The 15,705-nt window shown below is 50.2% G+C and overlaps 4 protein-coding genes across 4 annotated transcripts; 1 reads left to right on the top strand and 3 right to left on the bottom strand.

The window, feature by feature from the left end:
- The first annotated feature begins 847 nt into the window (after positions 1–847).
- Positions 848–3,897, top strand: B0J16DRAFT_25650 (Dynamin central region-domain-containing protein). Its single transcript, XM_046123128.1, has 4 exons — positions 848–1,298; positions 1,357–1,743; positions 1,823–3,463; positions 3,530–3,897. Exons 1-4 carry the CDS (start codon positions 1,200–1,202, stop codon positions 3,839–3,841), a joined length of 2,439 nt encoding a protein of 812 aa, XP_045989307.1. The 5' UTR covers positions 848–1,199; the 3' UTR covers positions 3,842–3,897.
- A 473-nt stretch (positions 3,898–4,370) lies between these two features.
- Positions 4,371–9,010, bottom strand: B0J16DRAFT_278920 (uncharacterized protein). The gene is made up of 2 exons (XM_046123850.1): positions 8,006–9,010; positions 4,371–7,947 (listed from the first exon to the last, which is right to left on the bottom strand). The coding sequence occupies exons 1-2, from the start codon at positions 8,732–8,734 to the stop codon at positions 4,465–4,467; spliced, it is 4,212 nt and encodes a 1,403-aa protein (XP_045989306.1). The 5' UTR covers positions 8,735–9,010; the 3' UTR covers positions 4,371–4,464.
- A 294-nt stretch (positions 9,011–9,304) lies between these two features.
- On the bottom strand, positions 9,305–12,069 carry B0J16DRAFT_313989 (fungal-specific transcription factor domain-containing protein; the record flags this gene model as incomplete). Its single annotated transcript, XM_046125162.1, has 5 exons — positions 9,305–9,499; positions 9,558–10,736; positions 10,795–11,842; positions 11,891–11,893; positions 11,948–12,069. 5 exons carry the CDS (start codon positions 12,067–12,069, stop codon positions 9,305–9,307), a joined length of 2,547 nt encoding a protein of 848 aa, XP_045989305.1.
- A 2,374-nt stretch (positions 12,070–14,443) lies between these two features.
- On the bottom strand, positions 14,444–15,255 carry B0J16DRAFT_378110 (thioredoxin-like protein; the record flags this gene model as incomplete). Its single annotated transcript, XM_046130898.1, has 2 exons — positions 14,444–14,515; positions 14,566–15,255. The coding sequence occupies 2 exons, from the start codon at positions 15,253–15,255 to the stop codon at positions 14,444–14,446; spliced, it is 762 nt and encodes a 253-aa protein (XP_045989304.1).
- Between the last annotated feature and the right edge of the window lie 450 nt (positions 15,256–15,705).

Here is a 15,705-nt window from a genome sequence, read left to right as displayed (position 1 = left end):
AGGGCGGTGGAGATTGGGCAAAGCCAAGGTTCTTGAAATCGTCCCTGGCCATCAGGTTTCTAAAGTACCCGTTGTTATTAGCCCGTTTTGCTCCGTCTAATACCGAGAGATTTGCGTCATGACATGGAGTTGATTGAGGCTCACCTATCCATTCTGCATGAAAGATATGCCTTTGCTAGGTCGCGACATTCTTCGTCATTCATGCCTCGCACCTTTTTCATACATGAAAGGTATTTTGTCATGACAGTCTTGCACTCGCCTGCAAATGATTAATTGTTGAGTGTACTGTATGCTAGCTATTTCCTTCTGGGTTGCTCACCATCATGATCAAGAGGAAAGCTTCCACGCTGCGGTCTGATAGATTACAGGAACATATTTCAGTCAGGTTCTCTTAACAACGACATGCGATGAATGACTCACGGCGTGGGCTTGGTCGTTGGCAACGGACCGGGACTACCAAAAGTACTCATGTTTTTGTATTGCGTTGGTCTCTTGATTGATCCTTACCATTCATCAACCTCATTCATTTCATGTTCTTCGAAAAGTCAGGCGACTTGTGGCAAACCCCGATAGAGCATCCTCTGATGGATAATAACATGTTTATTAAGGTGTGGCTAGTGACGTGGCACGGCCTTTCCCCGAGATCACTAGCCAATTGTGAGGGATTTCAGTGGTCAGTGCACTAAAGATCACCTAGAACCAGGCATCATAAGGCCTAGGAAGAGCTTCTATGGGGCCCGGCATTATGCAAATACACGTGAATCTCCTCTAAACCATCCAGCTGGAGCCATCCATTCTGTAGCACGGACGGGCTCCATCCATGTCTATTAGCGTCTTTCCCCTGCCCGCGTAGAAGCAGAGCAAAGCAAAGCCACCTCAGACCAACCCAAGCCTGCCTGAGTTTGATTGAGTCTGAGCCTGAACCAGAACCAGAACCAGTCCAAGTCAATCCCAGACCTAGACCGAACCGCATGAACTGTCGGAACTGACGTCGGATTTTTGAATTTTAGCGACGACGCGCGCATTATTCAAAATTTCCTCCGTCTCCTTGTCCTTGTCCTGGGTTTCGTGACGGACTCCTGAATAGATCCTGACCTTTGACTGTCTGTTCTGTTCTGTCCTGTCCTGTTGTTTTTGGCATCTCTCCATCTCGCTCGCTCGCTTCGACCGCCCGTCACAAATTCGGCCTCCCAACCACCATGGCTGCTCTCGGCGAGGATTTGCTCACCACGGTCAACAAGCTGCAGGATTTGGTGTTCAACACCATCGGCAGTGACTCTTTGGATCTCCCTCAGATTGTATGCGTTTTTTGCTAGGCGAATTGATCGTTCTGGCCTTGACTGACCGCATATTTAGGTTGTTGTCGGTTCCCAGTCCGCGGGCAAGTCTTCCGTACTTGAAAACATCGTCGGTCGAGACTTTCTACCGCGCGGAGCCGGCATCTGCACTCGCCGTCCTCTGATTCTCCAGCTCATCAACGTTACCGACGATGAAAATGCTCCCGACCCTTCAGCCGATCCTTATCGATCCCCTGGCGCTGCTCGCCGTTCCGAGTGGGCAGAGTTCCACCATATCCCCAACCGGAGATTCAACGACTTTGGCGACGTTAAGCGCGAGATTGAGAATGAGACATCCCGAGTTGCCGGTAACAACAAGGGTATTAACCGACAACCCATCAACCTCAAGATCTATTCTCCTCACGTCCTCAACTTGACCCTAGTGGATCTTCCTGGTCTAACCAAGGTGAGCATCCTTGTGTTGGCGATCTTGATGGCCTTCCGTCTTGTCTTTGATCATTCATACTGATTGTTCTGTACCGCAGGTCCCTATTGGCGATCAACCCACAGACATCGAGAAGCAGACTCGAAACCTCATTTCTGAATACATCGCCAAGCCCAACAGTATCATCCTTGCGGTCTCTCCCGCCAACGTCGACATCGTCAACTCCGAGGCCCTCAAGCTCGCCCGTCATGTCGACCCTCTTGGCCGAAGGACCATTGGTGTTCTGACCAAGGTTGATCTCATGGACCACGGCACCAACGCACTGGACATTCTCTCCGGCCGTGTTTATCCTCTGAAGCTTGGTTTCATCGGCGTGGTCAACCGATCGCAGCAGGATATCCAAGGAAACAAGCCTATGGAGGATGCTCTTCAGGCCGAGACCGACTTTTTCAAGCACCACCCTGCCTACCGCAACATCTCCACACGATGCGGCACCCACTACCTGGCCAAGACCCTTAACACCACTCTCATGGGCCACATCCGTGAGCGTTTGCCCGACATCAAGGCTCGGCTCAACACCCTTATGGGCCAGACGCAGCAGGAGTTGGCCAGCTACGGCGACATGCACTTTAGCGGAAAAGAGCACCGCGGCTCTCTTATCCTTCAGCAGATGACACGCTTTGCAAACTCTTTTATCTCTTCTATCGACGGTACTTCGACCGAGATCTCTACCAAAGAGCTTTGTGGTGGTGCTCGTATCTACTATATCTTCAACTCTGTGTTTGGTAGCTCTCTTGATACGATTGACCCTACCTCCAACCTGTCCGCCCTCGACATCCGGACAGCAATCCGAAATTCGACTGGTCCTCGACCCAGTCTTTTTGTTCCCGAGATGGCTTTTGATCTTCTGGTTAAGCCTCAGATCAAGCTTCTCGAAATCCCTAGCCAACGTTGTGTTGAGCTTGTCTACGAAGAGCTTATCAAGATTTGCCATACTTGTGGTTCTACTGAGCTCTCACGATACCCTCGGCTCCAAGCTAAACTTATCGAGACTGTGTCAGACTTGCTCCGCGAGCGACTTGGCCCTGCTTCGTCATATGTCGAATCCCTCATCTCTATTCAGCGCGCCTACATCAATACTAACCACCCTAACTTCCTTGGCGCCGCCGCCGCCATGAGCAACGTAGTCAGCGCTAAGCAGGAGCGGGAGCGGAAAAGGCTGATCCAGGAGGAGCGAGAGCGTCGTGAAAAGAGGCGTCTTCAGGAGCTTGAGGTTGAGGGTGATGGTCCAGAGGGCGAGGATGGTGTCAATGGACCAGAGAAGCCTGAAAAGACCAAATCAGGAAGGACCAAGGCCACAAAGCAGCCTCACCGTAGCATATCGCCTGCTGCTTCAGTCCGTGAGAATGGAACCTCCAGCCTTGCTGCTCATATGAACGCAACACACCTCAACGGTCTTCGATCAGCCTCACCCGCTCGACTTAACCAACAAGGGCTTGGCGGCGCTCGTGATTCTTTCCTCAACTACTTTTTCGGCAAGGATGGCCAGACTATCGGCGGTCCCCTACCTAGCCCTGGCGCGATGCCTAACGGACGACATATCAGCCAGAACTCTGAAACCAGTTTCCCTATTGTGCGCCGAGAGAGAGAATTTAACCGGCCCTCAACAGCGACGACAATGGCACCCGAGGACGACTTGTACGACAGGACAGGGAAGAACTACGGCTTAGCCTCCCAAATGGTAAGTTCCGAGGATCTACAGGTGCCTGGCCTACTCTTTTCACACCAAACTAACCCCTACCACCAGGGTGAGTCCGCGGAGCCGGCCATGACGGAACGCGAGGCTATGGAGACAGAACTCATCCGAGCTCTCATCTCTTCTTACTTCAATATTGTCCGCGAGTCCATCGCCGATCAAGTCCCCAAGGCTGTCATGCATCTTCTCGTTAACCACTGTAAGGACGTCGTCCAGAACCGTCTTGTCAGCGAACTCTACAAGGAAACTCTCTTTGAGGAGCTGCTTTACGAGGACGACGGCGTCAAGAAAGAGCGTGAGAAGTGCGAGCGCCTGCTCCAGACTTACCGAGAGGCTGCCAAGATCATTGGCGAGGTGCTGTAGAATCAGCACTGATTTCCTTTTGGTTTATGGTACAGGTCACACCACTGTGTGACTGCGTCGAGTTGAACCCGACAATAATGAAGAAAAGCAAGACCAATCAACAACAGTCAGTCATGCATGGACGGATGAATGAATTGATGGATAGACTCGAAGACAGGCGAAACATAACATGGAGACACCGGTCAATGTCGATCGCTTTTGATCAAGGGGCTCAGGCTCTTGAATCAATATTGACTGCTCACCAAATGGGCAGGAGGAGGAAGAGAGATAAAGAGAACAAGAGAGAGAGAGAGAAGAAAGACAAGAGTGTTGTAATTTTGGTCTTCTCATTTTCATCGTTTTTCTCTTATCTTGTACATCACCAACCGGCATTGGAATTGTGGCCATACTCAGCTTTGTTTCTGATGATGGATAGCTCTCACGAGAATAGATACAAGAGGGCTTGTACGTATGTATCGATGGATGTATGTAAAAAAGCAAATCAAACTCGGCTCGTCGTCTTAACAGAATATACACAATGTATTACTACTTGAGAATCTTCATCCAGTAGGCCGTCTATAAATAATCAATCGTTGCAGCCTCTATTTTCTTTCGCAAAATTGCAATGCATCACAGCATCACTATTACCCTCTGAAATACGCCTGTGGTTCTTTGCCAGTAGATGAAGGATATCGCCGATCATAACCATCATATGCGGGCCTTGACACCGACGGAGGACCGGGGGGGTTTCCTCGAGAATCAGCAGTATAACCCAACGGACCTCCCATAACCCGCTGGGTAGGATAAGCGCTTTGCTCTCTGAAGGGTGGCCGGGTTCCGTAGACGTAAGAAGGCCTGTCTTCCCGTCTGACAGGGCGTCTAACAAAGTAGTCACCATCTGGATGACGAACCTCTACGAGCTCGAATGTCTCTGTGGGGTATTCTGTGGGAGGACGGGTGCTGGGACGGTCATAGTAAGTTCCTCGAGCAGCAATAGGCGGCTCAGGCTCCTGATAGTATCCTGGTTGTGCGAATCGCGAACGGGGACTTCGTTCCCGGTAATGGACTGGGTAGTGATCACTGTGCCATAAAGGCAAAGATTGGTCATAGTCGCCAAACCTCCGCTCGCCAGGAATAACATATCTAGGCTCGCGGGGAAGGGTGTTCCGAGCTCTGCGGCCGCGACCAATCTCACGCCCAGACTCGTCCACATACACAACTTCCTCCTCCTCTTCTACTACTTCGTGCTTTTGAACGCCCAAAGACTCCCCAGCTTCGACGTGACTGGACACTGCATTAACGGATGTGGTTGCTGTATGGTCGTGTTCACGTGGTCGGTTTCCTACGGAAGCACTCCTGTCACGCTGTCTGGCGGGCTCCACGCCTGAATACCGCTTCTCTCGTATATCTCGGTGATCAGAAGACTGTTCGTCACGCCAATGTCGAGGCTTTGCAGGGTGGGAAGAACGACGAGCCGCGAAATCCTGCTCAGTCTTACCACTTCCCCTAGCTGGCTCGCGAATTCTTTCAAAATCTGAAGGCGAATACTCGTCAGACCTCGAAGCATCCATTTCTGCGGGGTCGTCAGGTATGGGCTGGACTGGTGGAACTTGGCGCGTTTTACGGCCGTAAACTTCACTGGCTGGGCGAAGATGCGCTATATCTTGCTCGGACTCATCTTGCAACCGAGAGTTCAAAGACGCAGCGATCGGGGGCATTGCTGAATTGGACTGGATCGTGGGGACATCATGGCCCAGCTGAGTTGTTTTGTGCTGTGCAATGCCGGTCCATGAACGCTCTTCCACAGGTTGATTGCTTATCACATAAGGATCGCGGGCAGGAAGCTGCTTCGTTTCTTGGATAGAGAGATTTTCTTTTGCCTTCATTTTCGGAGGCTTAGAAGCAAATTTGTCGATAAAAGCCTGTTCGAATGCCCAAGGGATAGCCTCTTCTACTAGGGAGTATGCCGTGGAATCCTCTCGCAGTATGTCTGCTAACCCTGCCAAGCGCTCTTGCTCCGGCAGTTTGATCATGTCTGTTAACCAGTCCATAGGCATTTGCCCCTGACTTCTGGGAAGTTCTACGTGCACTGCCTGAAAATGTCTGGCTAGCTTGGGCAGGTGGAAGATCTCGCTGTCGCAAGCTCTGCATGCAACTCCATTGAGCGACCGGACCATATGTAGCTTTCTACTTTTCTCCGTAGCATCAATAAACATCTCTAGCTGGAGAGGCTCATGATGTGTTTCCTCGAAACGTTTAGCGGCATCATGAATAACAGCGAGGGCCCTGACTGCAGGCGGTACCCTTTTATTGGACCCGACCTTTGACCATGCTGACTGAGTAGACCTGGTAAGGGTTTCATGCTGGGTTTGCTGAGGAATACCAGGTGCTGCGGCATGCTTGGCGTTGTTGTGATTAGAATATGGCCCGTTATCAAACTGCTCAAGAGGTGGGGGAGCTGATGCCGCGTAATCGTAGTCGTTGGAATGGTTTTGGGAGCTGTAGGGCATTCCAGAGGGGTACAGAGGAGCATAAGAGCCATACACCGTCGATTCAGGATAAGTCTGAGCTGAAAATGGTGGACCGTATGTATGGACTCCGGCTTGACCATACGGGGCCATGGGAGTCATCGGCATATGGGGCCCAGAGTTATAATGCGGTAAAAGAGGTGGTTCTACACCATAAACAGGAGGCAGATATCCTGTTGGCGCACCCTGTTGGAGGTTAGGATAGGCTTGTTGAAACGGAGCGTCCTTAGGTTGCTGCATTCTAGATGGGCCCTTCTCATGGTAAACCTTCTCCTTCATCCGAGGGTCAGGGCAGAATGGTGGCACTTCTGGCCATTCTGCTCTCCAATGCACCACAACATTGCCCAGGCTGAGAGCAGTTGTGTGTTTGGCCGCATAATGTTGAAGCACACCTTCGAACCCGAAAAACTTAAGAGCCCCAGTTCCGCCATTGCAGCCATTGCAAAGAAACAATTCTTTACGCAACGGCTCGGTATGAGGTTTGACCTTTATGTCAAAAACCCACTTCATGTTTTCCAGAGTCAATCTTTGCGTCCAGGGTCCCTCTGGGGGCTCGGCTGTAGGTTCCTTTCCTGCTGCAATTAATGCGGCTGTGTCCTTTGCAACTTCGGCATAGAATCGTTTGCGAACATATAAGAGCACTTCTGCAGCAAATTGAGGGCAGGTCTTTTTCTTGATCTTGGCGCCATTATTCCAACCTTCTCTGACCTCGTCTGCGTATTCTGCTATGCGAGCTCGTACAGGACCTTGGATTTCATCCCACTCTTCGTCAGTGACTTCCCTTGGCTCTCTAGCAGACTTTTTCTCCGACTCTTTCTTGCCAAGCTTCTCTCGTAAGACCTGGGTCTTGGCGCTGGTTTGCTTTACTCGCTGTTCGGCATCCTCTCTCTGAGCGAGAAGGCGAGGTTTCAACAGTTCCCAAGCACTGTCGTCAAGAGGTGTAATAAGCTGGAGCGCTGCTTGAAATGATGGGATGTGGGCTAAAACATCTGCAGTAAGTGGAGGGTCAAGGAGCATGGCTCGACGTTCTATGTCAGCTCGCCTTTGGGCTTTGAGTTGAGCTGCTTCTTCCCTTGTCCGCTTCTGCTGCGTCGGGACATGTGGTTGTTGAGAAGTTGCTTCCAGAGTAAGTGCAGGCCCGTGTTGCTCATTCTTGTTGTATGTTTGTGGTTGTTGCTGGTTAGGCTGTTGTTTGACACCCGACGAGAGTTTGTTAGGAATAGAAGGGAACGACTCAGCGAGGGTTGAAACGTCAGCCCTGGTTGTAGCAGTTGGCAACCGCAACTGGGCAATTCCACCTGCGGCCGCCCATTTCTCCCAGCGAGAGGCATCAACTAAGATCTGCTTCCCGCGAATTTCCAAACCCTTAATCCACTCTTCGGCGGCGGCAGAACCTAATGCCTTGACACTTTCAAACTCTGCCTTGACTTGTTCAACGTGCTCCGCCCAGAATAGCTTGGTTACCTGGGTGTTTGGAGGAATTGCTCCTGTCTGCATGGCACGGGGAGGTATGGCATGCATGTCTCCATCCACAAGAACAGGAGGTAGAGCCGGAAGCAGAAAAGAAGGGAACGTCGAAGATAATAAGAGATCGATCTCCTGTAGCGCACGTCAGCCTGACATCTAGACATTTGGACAAAGGAACCTAGACACCTACCCTGACACCATTCTTCTTCAGACAGCCACCGCAAGTGAAGACGCAAAAAGGAAAGATGGGACAAACGTCACTTGGACCAGGGCCACTACGCCATGCTTCGGTGTTTGAAGACTGGGGATTCGCCTGGCCCTTACTACCACAGAATTGGCAAGATGTAGAGCAAACAAGACGCCACATCTGAACTTCCGGCTTTCCTTTCAGAGGAGCAGGCATGCGGGGCCAATGAAGCCTCCTTGAAGCTTGCCAGATGGCATCCGGCTTCAAGGTTGGAAGGGAGGATGGAACACTACTTTGTCGCTGGGCAGGTCCAGTGACAGAAGGGCTAAGAAAAATATGGAAAAGTTTGTTGACAGTCAACAAACGACCCAGGTCCCTGGGTGATACAAGAGTGAAGATATGTTGCCATATCTCTCCCGGAAGCTGCCTGGACCGGTCCACCAGCTTCTGGGACTTGTTGGAGTTGGCAAGACCAGTTCCAGCTTCCTCAAGCCTCACTTTCTTGAATTGCTGGGCACTCGTTGAATGCGGCGACTGGCGCCGTTTCTTGGAAGGCTGCAAGATATTGTCGAGTAACGCTGCAGCTGGATCATAGCTGGAGCCTTCTGAGGGCTCATAATCGGATTCATCAACCATCTGCACATCGTCCTTTTGTAAATCACTGGTTGTCGAGGCTGCTTGGTTCAGAGTTAAGCCAGGGAAGATCGCCCCTCGATCTCCTGAGAAAGACATCGGTTATAAAAATGCGCTATAGGATAGCAAGAATATGTATGATAAGGCAAGGTTCGAAAACACGAGAAAAAATTGGCTTGACACCCATCAAGCCTGGGGGCAGGGGAGTAAACACTTGTCTGCGCGTAGGGAGTAACGGAGAAATTCTGCGTTATAGTACAACAAAAAGCAGTAAGAATCAAACGCTCATATATAGAGCTCTTCTTATATACAAACCAGGGTCAGGTCGTAAATCAAGCAACACGAAGTGGATTCGCGGCTTGATCTTGGGTTTGGAGAATAGATGGAGGAGGTGGTGATAATAGAATGAATGAATGAATGGGTCATGATTTAAAAGTTGGGTTATCGATAAAGGACTCGGAGCGGGTCCACTTTTTATCGGCATCATGCCGGGCCTCGCTACCTGTATCACTAGCAGTAAGGCAGACATTCAATCACTTTACTTTGCGTTGATAACAATCATTACATACATATCTCATCGTATAATTAAGTAGAGTGGCTTGATATTACATCCGGCGATAGCTTCGCACATCATATTGTTTTACAAGATGCTGACCCCTATCTTAATCATCATTGCATACTGGCATCTCTTCCATTCCCTCCTCCTTGCCCCATTCCTTGTCCTTGTCCTTGTGAAGTGCTTCCACTACGTCCACCCATTGATGAGGTCTGCCCAGGCGACGACTGATCTCCCCCTGATCCATATATTTGGAAGCTCTGGTCTGCACCCCAATTGGCCATTTGTGTATAATTCTCGAAGGCATTCTACCCCAATGTTAGAATATGTTTACAGTTATCGATCCTCATGAACAACAAAACTTACCCAGTCAAAATTGGCAGCCATATCCATCCCTGCATCATTACTAGCCCCGAGGTTGCCGAACATGGAGGAGAACGGGGAAGCTGGACCAGCTCCTGCGAAGCCATCTGTCTGAAAGTCGAGACCCTCAGGGCCAGGCATGCCAAAGTCCATACCCATGAATGCCGCTGGATTGGGTGTCGAGAAGGGGTTGGCTGTCGCGTTGAACTCAGGTAAGCTATCGGGAGAAATAAACCCAGGGGCCATAGGTGGGGTGATATCGGTTCCAAGACCAGACATCAAGCCGGGCATGGGTGATGGCACGCCTGGCATATCCGTATTACTTGAGGCGGGGTCTTTGATCTTTTCCAGCATGATATCGATGACCTTGGCCGCTTTAAACGCTTCCATGGATGTATCAGCGAGGGTATTCCAAATCTTCCTCGCGGTTTCCAGACTGCCAATCATTTTTGATCGCTGATCGTCGTTCCATGTCGAAGCCCCCTCATCGTCTTGTGGGACTGAAGACTGTGCCGCAATGTTGTCGAAGTGCAGATCGAGGATGACCAGCATGGCAGGCAGCGTGAAGTCCTTGGTGGCAATGGATTTCACAAACCAGCCTACTGAACGCAACCTTCCATTAGACTGTGACTCTCGGTAGAGGACCGCTAGGTGGTCGAGCGCTGTCAGTGACGCCTCGATTGCAGCTCTTCGAGAATGAGCGTATCTCGCGCTTTGTCTTGCTCGAGGAAGATATTTCCGGTGCAGTAAACAAAGGATCTTTTGGTAAAGAATATCGACGTTGAACCTGGCGATAATTAATGTCACTGGGTCATGAGACCCTTCCAGTGTTGTCAACTTTAGATGTGGAGGCAGCTCTTGCATTATTTGCCGCAATTTAGCATCGAAACGAATAACCTCATCGTAGGGCACATGCTTGCCCACTTGACCCGTAGCCTGAAGGATATTTCCAAGCTCGTTACACAGTCTCGACTTGGCAATCATATATGCGATTGGAGTGGCTACTGTGGACGGCCGAGAAGGCGGCAGCTCTTTGATGCTAGGGTGAAACTCGTCGTCAAAGATGTTGTTGGGCAGTTGAGTATCACAGTCATGTTCATAAATCATGCTGGGCAAAGACACTTGGTGGGAGAAGATGACATCCGACATTCGCACAAGAGCCCATGTTCGCCGTCTCATTTCCTAAAACGGTCAATCGATGCTCTCGTTACATACACACGTAGAGTTGGGTGAGACTTACAGCTTGGAAAGGGGTAATTGTAGGGAACCACTTGGCGTCCCGGTGATAACCCATTCGAAATGCGATCCGGACGATTAAAGATACGATCAACCACAAACCCAAGTCGGCGTCCCACCTGGACGAATATTCCCCAAATACGTACAGAATCATGGTCTCAACCGTGTACTCGTTGGGTTTTGTGTAATCTGACTTGATAAGGCATTGCACGGTTCGTAACCGATACTCGTTTGCCAATTCCAAAGTTCGACCTCTCCACTCGGGAGGTTCATCACCCACCTTGTGATAGCTCAACATTGCCAGGCAAAGAATTGAGTAGAGCATGCCAAGCCACATGATGGGCGTCTTGTTAGGATCTTGCCAGTGGTCCTTTAACTGCTGTTGGAAGGTTGGCCCATGAATAATGTTGACGGCGTTGTCCATAGAGTTAAAGTATCGACTGCAGAGCGTCAAGACAGCTGATTTGGGAGGCAGTTCTGCTCTTATCTCGATTTCGGAGGCAGGCGTCGCCCCCAGTAACAGCGTGGGCCCTTCCCGCGCAGCCTGAGGTTTTGATGACTTGACTCGCTCATAACTCGATTCCAGTTCCTTTTTGTGAGAGGTGAAATAATTCTTAACCTCGGAGATATCGGCAAGGAGGGTGTGCCAATGTTCCTGACCGACGTATAGTGATTTGCCCTTGTCTGTATCGACTTTGAGGAAACCCAAAGAAGTGGCAAGCCCGTCCTCCTCATCGCTGTTCTCGTCTTCGTCATATGTCATTGCATTTTCGTCTCCCCTATCGACTTTGGCGGAAGATCCACTGTCTGTGGTGGATTGTGCTGCTGCTCCAGCGGCTGCGGCGGACGCAGCATCTACGTTAGCACCTCCGTGCATAAGGGATAGAACTAGGCCTTCTAAACGGTCAATACGATTCTGCATGTCATCAGGACTTGAGTCTCCTTGACTTTGATTCTTCTTGCGGGTGACTGGTGTAGCGTAAGAGCATGAGCTTGTACCCATGCCTTCGCGCTTCGTACAGTTACTGCAAGGATGACTTCTGTCACATTTTCTACTTCGTATTAGTGTGAAGAATCTCTCGGGGATGTTTTAAGCTCACAATCTGCCAGCACGGTTAGTAGAGAACATCAGTATGGATATTAGGGGGTACACATACTTGCGTGTCCTACAAGGATAACAGCTGAGAGGGACACGATTCCTCTTCCTCACAACGCGAAACTGCTCCTCGGGAGAGCGTGCTCCTTGCGAGGAGTTCGTCGAAGGAGGAGTTGGGGTCATTTTGAATAAGGGAAGGCGAGAGGATGTGTCTCGACAGATGAGATGTGGAATCCGACTTCAGGCTGAAGTACAAGAGTTGAGACAAGACTTGGTCAGCCTGAGGGGAGCACCAGCATCAATATATTGAGTGAGGCCTGAGCGGTTGGCGGCACAAGAGATCCTTGGCCAGTATGGATGACTGAATAATAGAACACTGCCGCAATACGGCGACCAGATGATCAAGGGGAGACTCCCTCTGACCGGACCGGACCGGGACTTGCGGCCCCAGGATTCAGTTGAAGACCGAGATGAGCCAATGTCGATGGTCGGACAGACAGCGCAGTCCAATGCAATGGGAAGGGTTTCGCCTCAATTGAGTCCCTACTGTAGAAACCTGGAGGTGGCGTGGGTCAAGTCAAGTCCGACAAGTCCGCGCCGCCTTAGGAGTCACAGAGTAGAGGTAAGGTAAAGAGTAGCGTAGGTACAGATGCCGTGTGATGGAATTGCACGGTATGAAACAGCCTTCTTTTCCAGCGTAGTACAGTACAATATAGTAACAGACAGCTTAGATCGGATGGCGACAATCCGTGCCAGAGTTCATAGGCTAGATGAGCTCCGATATTGCGATACGGTACGGCCGGCTCTTTTTTTTCTGATAGTAAATGACTGGGCTCGCTGTATGGAGGTATGCGAGAGGTAGTGAGAAGAGCGCGCGGCTCGGTGGGGGAATAGAGCGGGAGGCGAAAAAAGAATACCTAGCCAGGGTGGGATGGTAGCGAAGCGAAGAGCTACCTACAGTAAAGCAGAAGGCATAAGGTAGAGAGATGAACAGAATGGCGGAATGTTTTTGGGGTCAGCTCAGCTCAGTCAGCAAAGCAAGCGGAAAGATAAAGAAGATGACGGACGGCGTCTGTGTCCAACCACAAGAACAGGATGTCAGTTAATAAGACGCAATGCAATGAAACGAAATATAATACAGTGCAGCATCCGCAATGAAGGAGGGGTCGGAGTTTCCGAATGCTTTGCTTGGCTTTGATTCTATTATGTAGGGAGGTAGAGAGGAAAGAGATGGAAGATCTCCCTGCTGAAGTCAAGGTGGAAAGAAAATGGGCTAGAACTGAATGCGAGTCCAAATTTGTGGTCTGGATGTCAGCATCAGCTTTATTAAACCGCAGACTAAGGTACTAGAGGGAGGTGATTAGGCATCGTAGCAGTGGAAAAGTACGCGTATTTCTTCACCAACAAGAATTGATAAGAATTGAGATTAGAAGAGACCGCTATCTAGGTAGGTAGATATTCGATATGCTGGTGTGGTTGAAATATATATAAAAAGTGAATACGATGAATTTCGCTATTTCCTTGCCTTTATTTTTCTCTCTGATGTACCTATTACAGGAGTCCTGTAATAGGACTTACAACAATTAGGGGTCTTAGTAGGTGCTGTAAGTCAGTACAGAGATGGATCCATACTGCCGGTGCATCAATGTTTAGCATAGAACTTGTCACTCAACAGCCCTACGTAAAAGTACCACAATCTACCCAAAACCAAGGGCAAGTACAGGTAACAGGTAATCTTTGTTGCCTAGCAGGCCGGTGACTCATTCTCGCTCGTCGGATTCAGCCAGTGCCTTGACCCTTAACCTACCATATCAATGGATGGATATTTCGGACTTCGGACCTGGAGCTTGATTATCACCGATATTTGTCATCCATCCATATTTAGGAAGGTAGCCACTCCACACTTCTTCTCCTCCATGTGCATAGGGATTGTACAGTTGTCGATCATCATTGGATTACCAACAATCCAGACCTAGGTAGTCTATATCCCATCCATGCCAATACTACCTAGAGTGCCGAGTCTAAGTGTACATTCACAACCAAGTTATTGGCTAAAAAGAGTGCAATTGCCGTGCCGTTATTTCATCATAGGTTGTTTTCTTCGTGTACCTAGATCTTACTAATCCTATCCTTCTACCCTTTTGAGATTCATCTCAATCGACTCGTTACCTGCTGATGCATGGTCGGTGAGCTTCAAGAGCCATGATTTGGACTATCCTTTCGAAACCAATAGCGCATAAGGGCTACGTTCAGAACTCATCGCCTCTGTTTGCATGACCTTTCTCTCCGAGCAATTCTCGCCCACCAACATCCAGTCCTCCCCAGGGTTCCAAATCTTCTCGATTCTATGTTTATGTACCCACACATCGTCCGCTGGTTCTTCGCCATGCGTTTCAGTCGGATGCTGGGCCTCGTGCTGTTGAACATCATTGCTTCAAGGGTGGGGTTCTACTGATGGCTATGCAGTGTAGCATAGCATTCAGCGACGACTGCTGGACCACATTCACGCGTGCTAACAAAACGTGCATCATGTTCATCGCATTGCATATATTCCGCTTCAAGATGCTGCAGGAGCGCTCACGCTGTACTTTGTAAGAAACTCGGCGTCGTTGCTCATTTCCTCCTTGACCTGTCAATTTGTCAGCATGAGTTACGTTTCTCGCGCCCAACACAACTTACAATGTCTAGACCACCAACAAGTTCGCCATCAATCCAAAGCTGGGGGTATGTCGGCCAGTCTGCAAACTCCTTGAGTCCCTGCCGGACCTCATCGTCGGCAAGAATGTTGAAAAATCCATACTTGACTGAGTTGTCTCGTAGTAGACCAACCAATTGCCTAGAGAAACCGCACTGGGGCGAGCTGGGTGTGCCCTTCATGAAGAGCATGACAGGTGCAGCCTTGACAAGGTCTCCAAGGCGCTTGAAAAGCTCCTCCTTCTTCTTCTCAGGGTCCTGCTCCTCTTCGACGGCGGCATCGTTCGCCTCGACGCCATTGGGGCCGCTAGCTGCAGCGTTTTCGCCTGACTGCTTCGCCTGTGTTTCGATTGCCGTGCGCACCTTGACAGCGCTACTGCCACTGACGGTCTCGACAACCTCACCATTTCTCAAAAGAACGAGGAAGGGCACGGCAGTAACATCGTAGGTCTCGCTGAGGTCGCTCAACTCCTCTGCGTTGATAGACACCCACTTGGTGGTGGGAGGCTCAGTGACTGGGTATTCGGAAGCGAGGGTCGACAGGACGGTGGCCATTTGCGCGCATGGTGCGGCCCACGGGGCGTGGAAGGATACGATAACGAGCGTAGTGGGGGGAACAGAGCCAAGCAGCTGCTCCCACTCGGGAATGCTGGTGATTTCTGTGATGGTCGACATTTTTGGTTTTTTTGGTGGTTGATGGAGATGTCAGGGTTTCGATCTGATAAGGGAGAAAACAGAAACAGTAGGCAGTTCTGAGGTCGGAATAGTTTAAGGTTGGTAGAAATTGGCGTAGATCCGCGCGCGAATGGGGGGGCAAAACCAGTTCCAGTCCCGTCGTCGGGTCTCACTCAAAGTTTCCATGGCGGGGTACTTTACTCTGCTGAGAAAATTGGTCTTGCGTCATTTCGTTTGGCTTCCATTCAATCTTCCACCGTTCGCTATCGGGCGGCTCGGGGTAGACGGCGACGGCGACGGGCGGTACTCCGCTGCCGGAGCTGGATATATGCATCCGATTCAATAAATGAATTCGCATCTGTCATGCTGACATACAACCTCGATTGGAAGCTCAGATCGTTATAACCAAGCCATAAAAAGTCTAGCCTAGCACCGTACTGTAGAATGGAT

The sequence above is a fragment of the Fusarium flagelliforme genome (assembly GCF_020744385.1).
Source record: "Fusarium flagelliforme strain FIESC 12 MPI-CAGE-AA-0113 chromosome Unknown B0J16scaffold_1, whole genome shotgun sequence".
Lineage (NCBI taxonomy): Eukaryota > Fungi > Ascomycota > Sordariomycetes > Hypocreales > Nectriaceae > Fusarium > Fusarium flagelliforme.
Note: the sequence above shows the minus strand (reverse complement) of the source record. Positions and strands in the feature narration are given on the sequence as shown.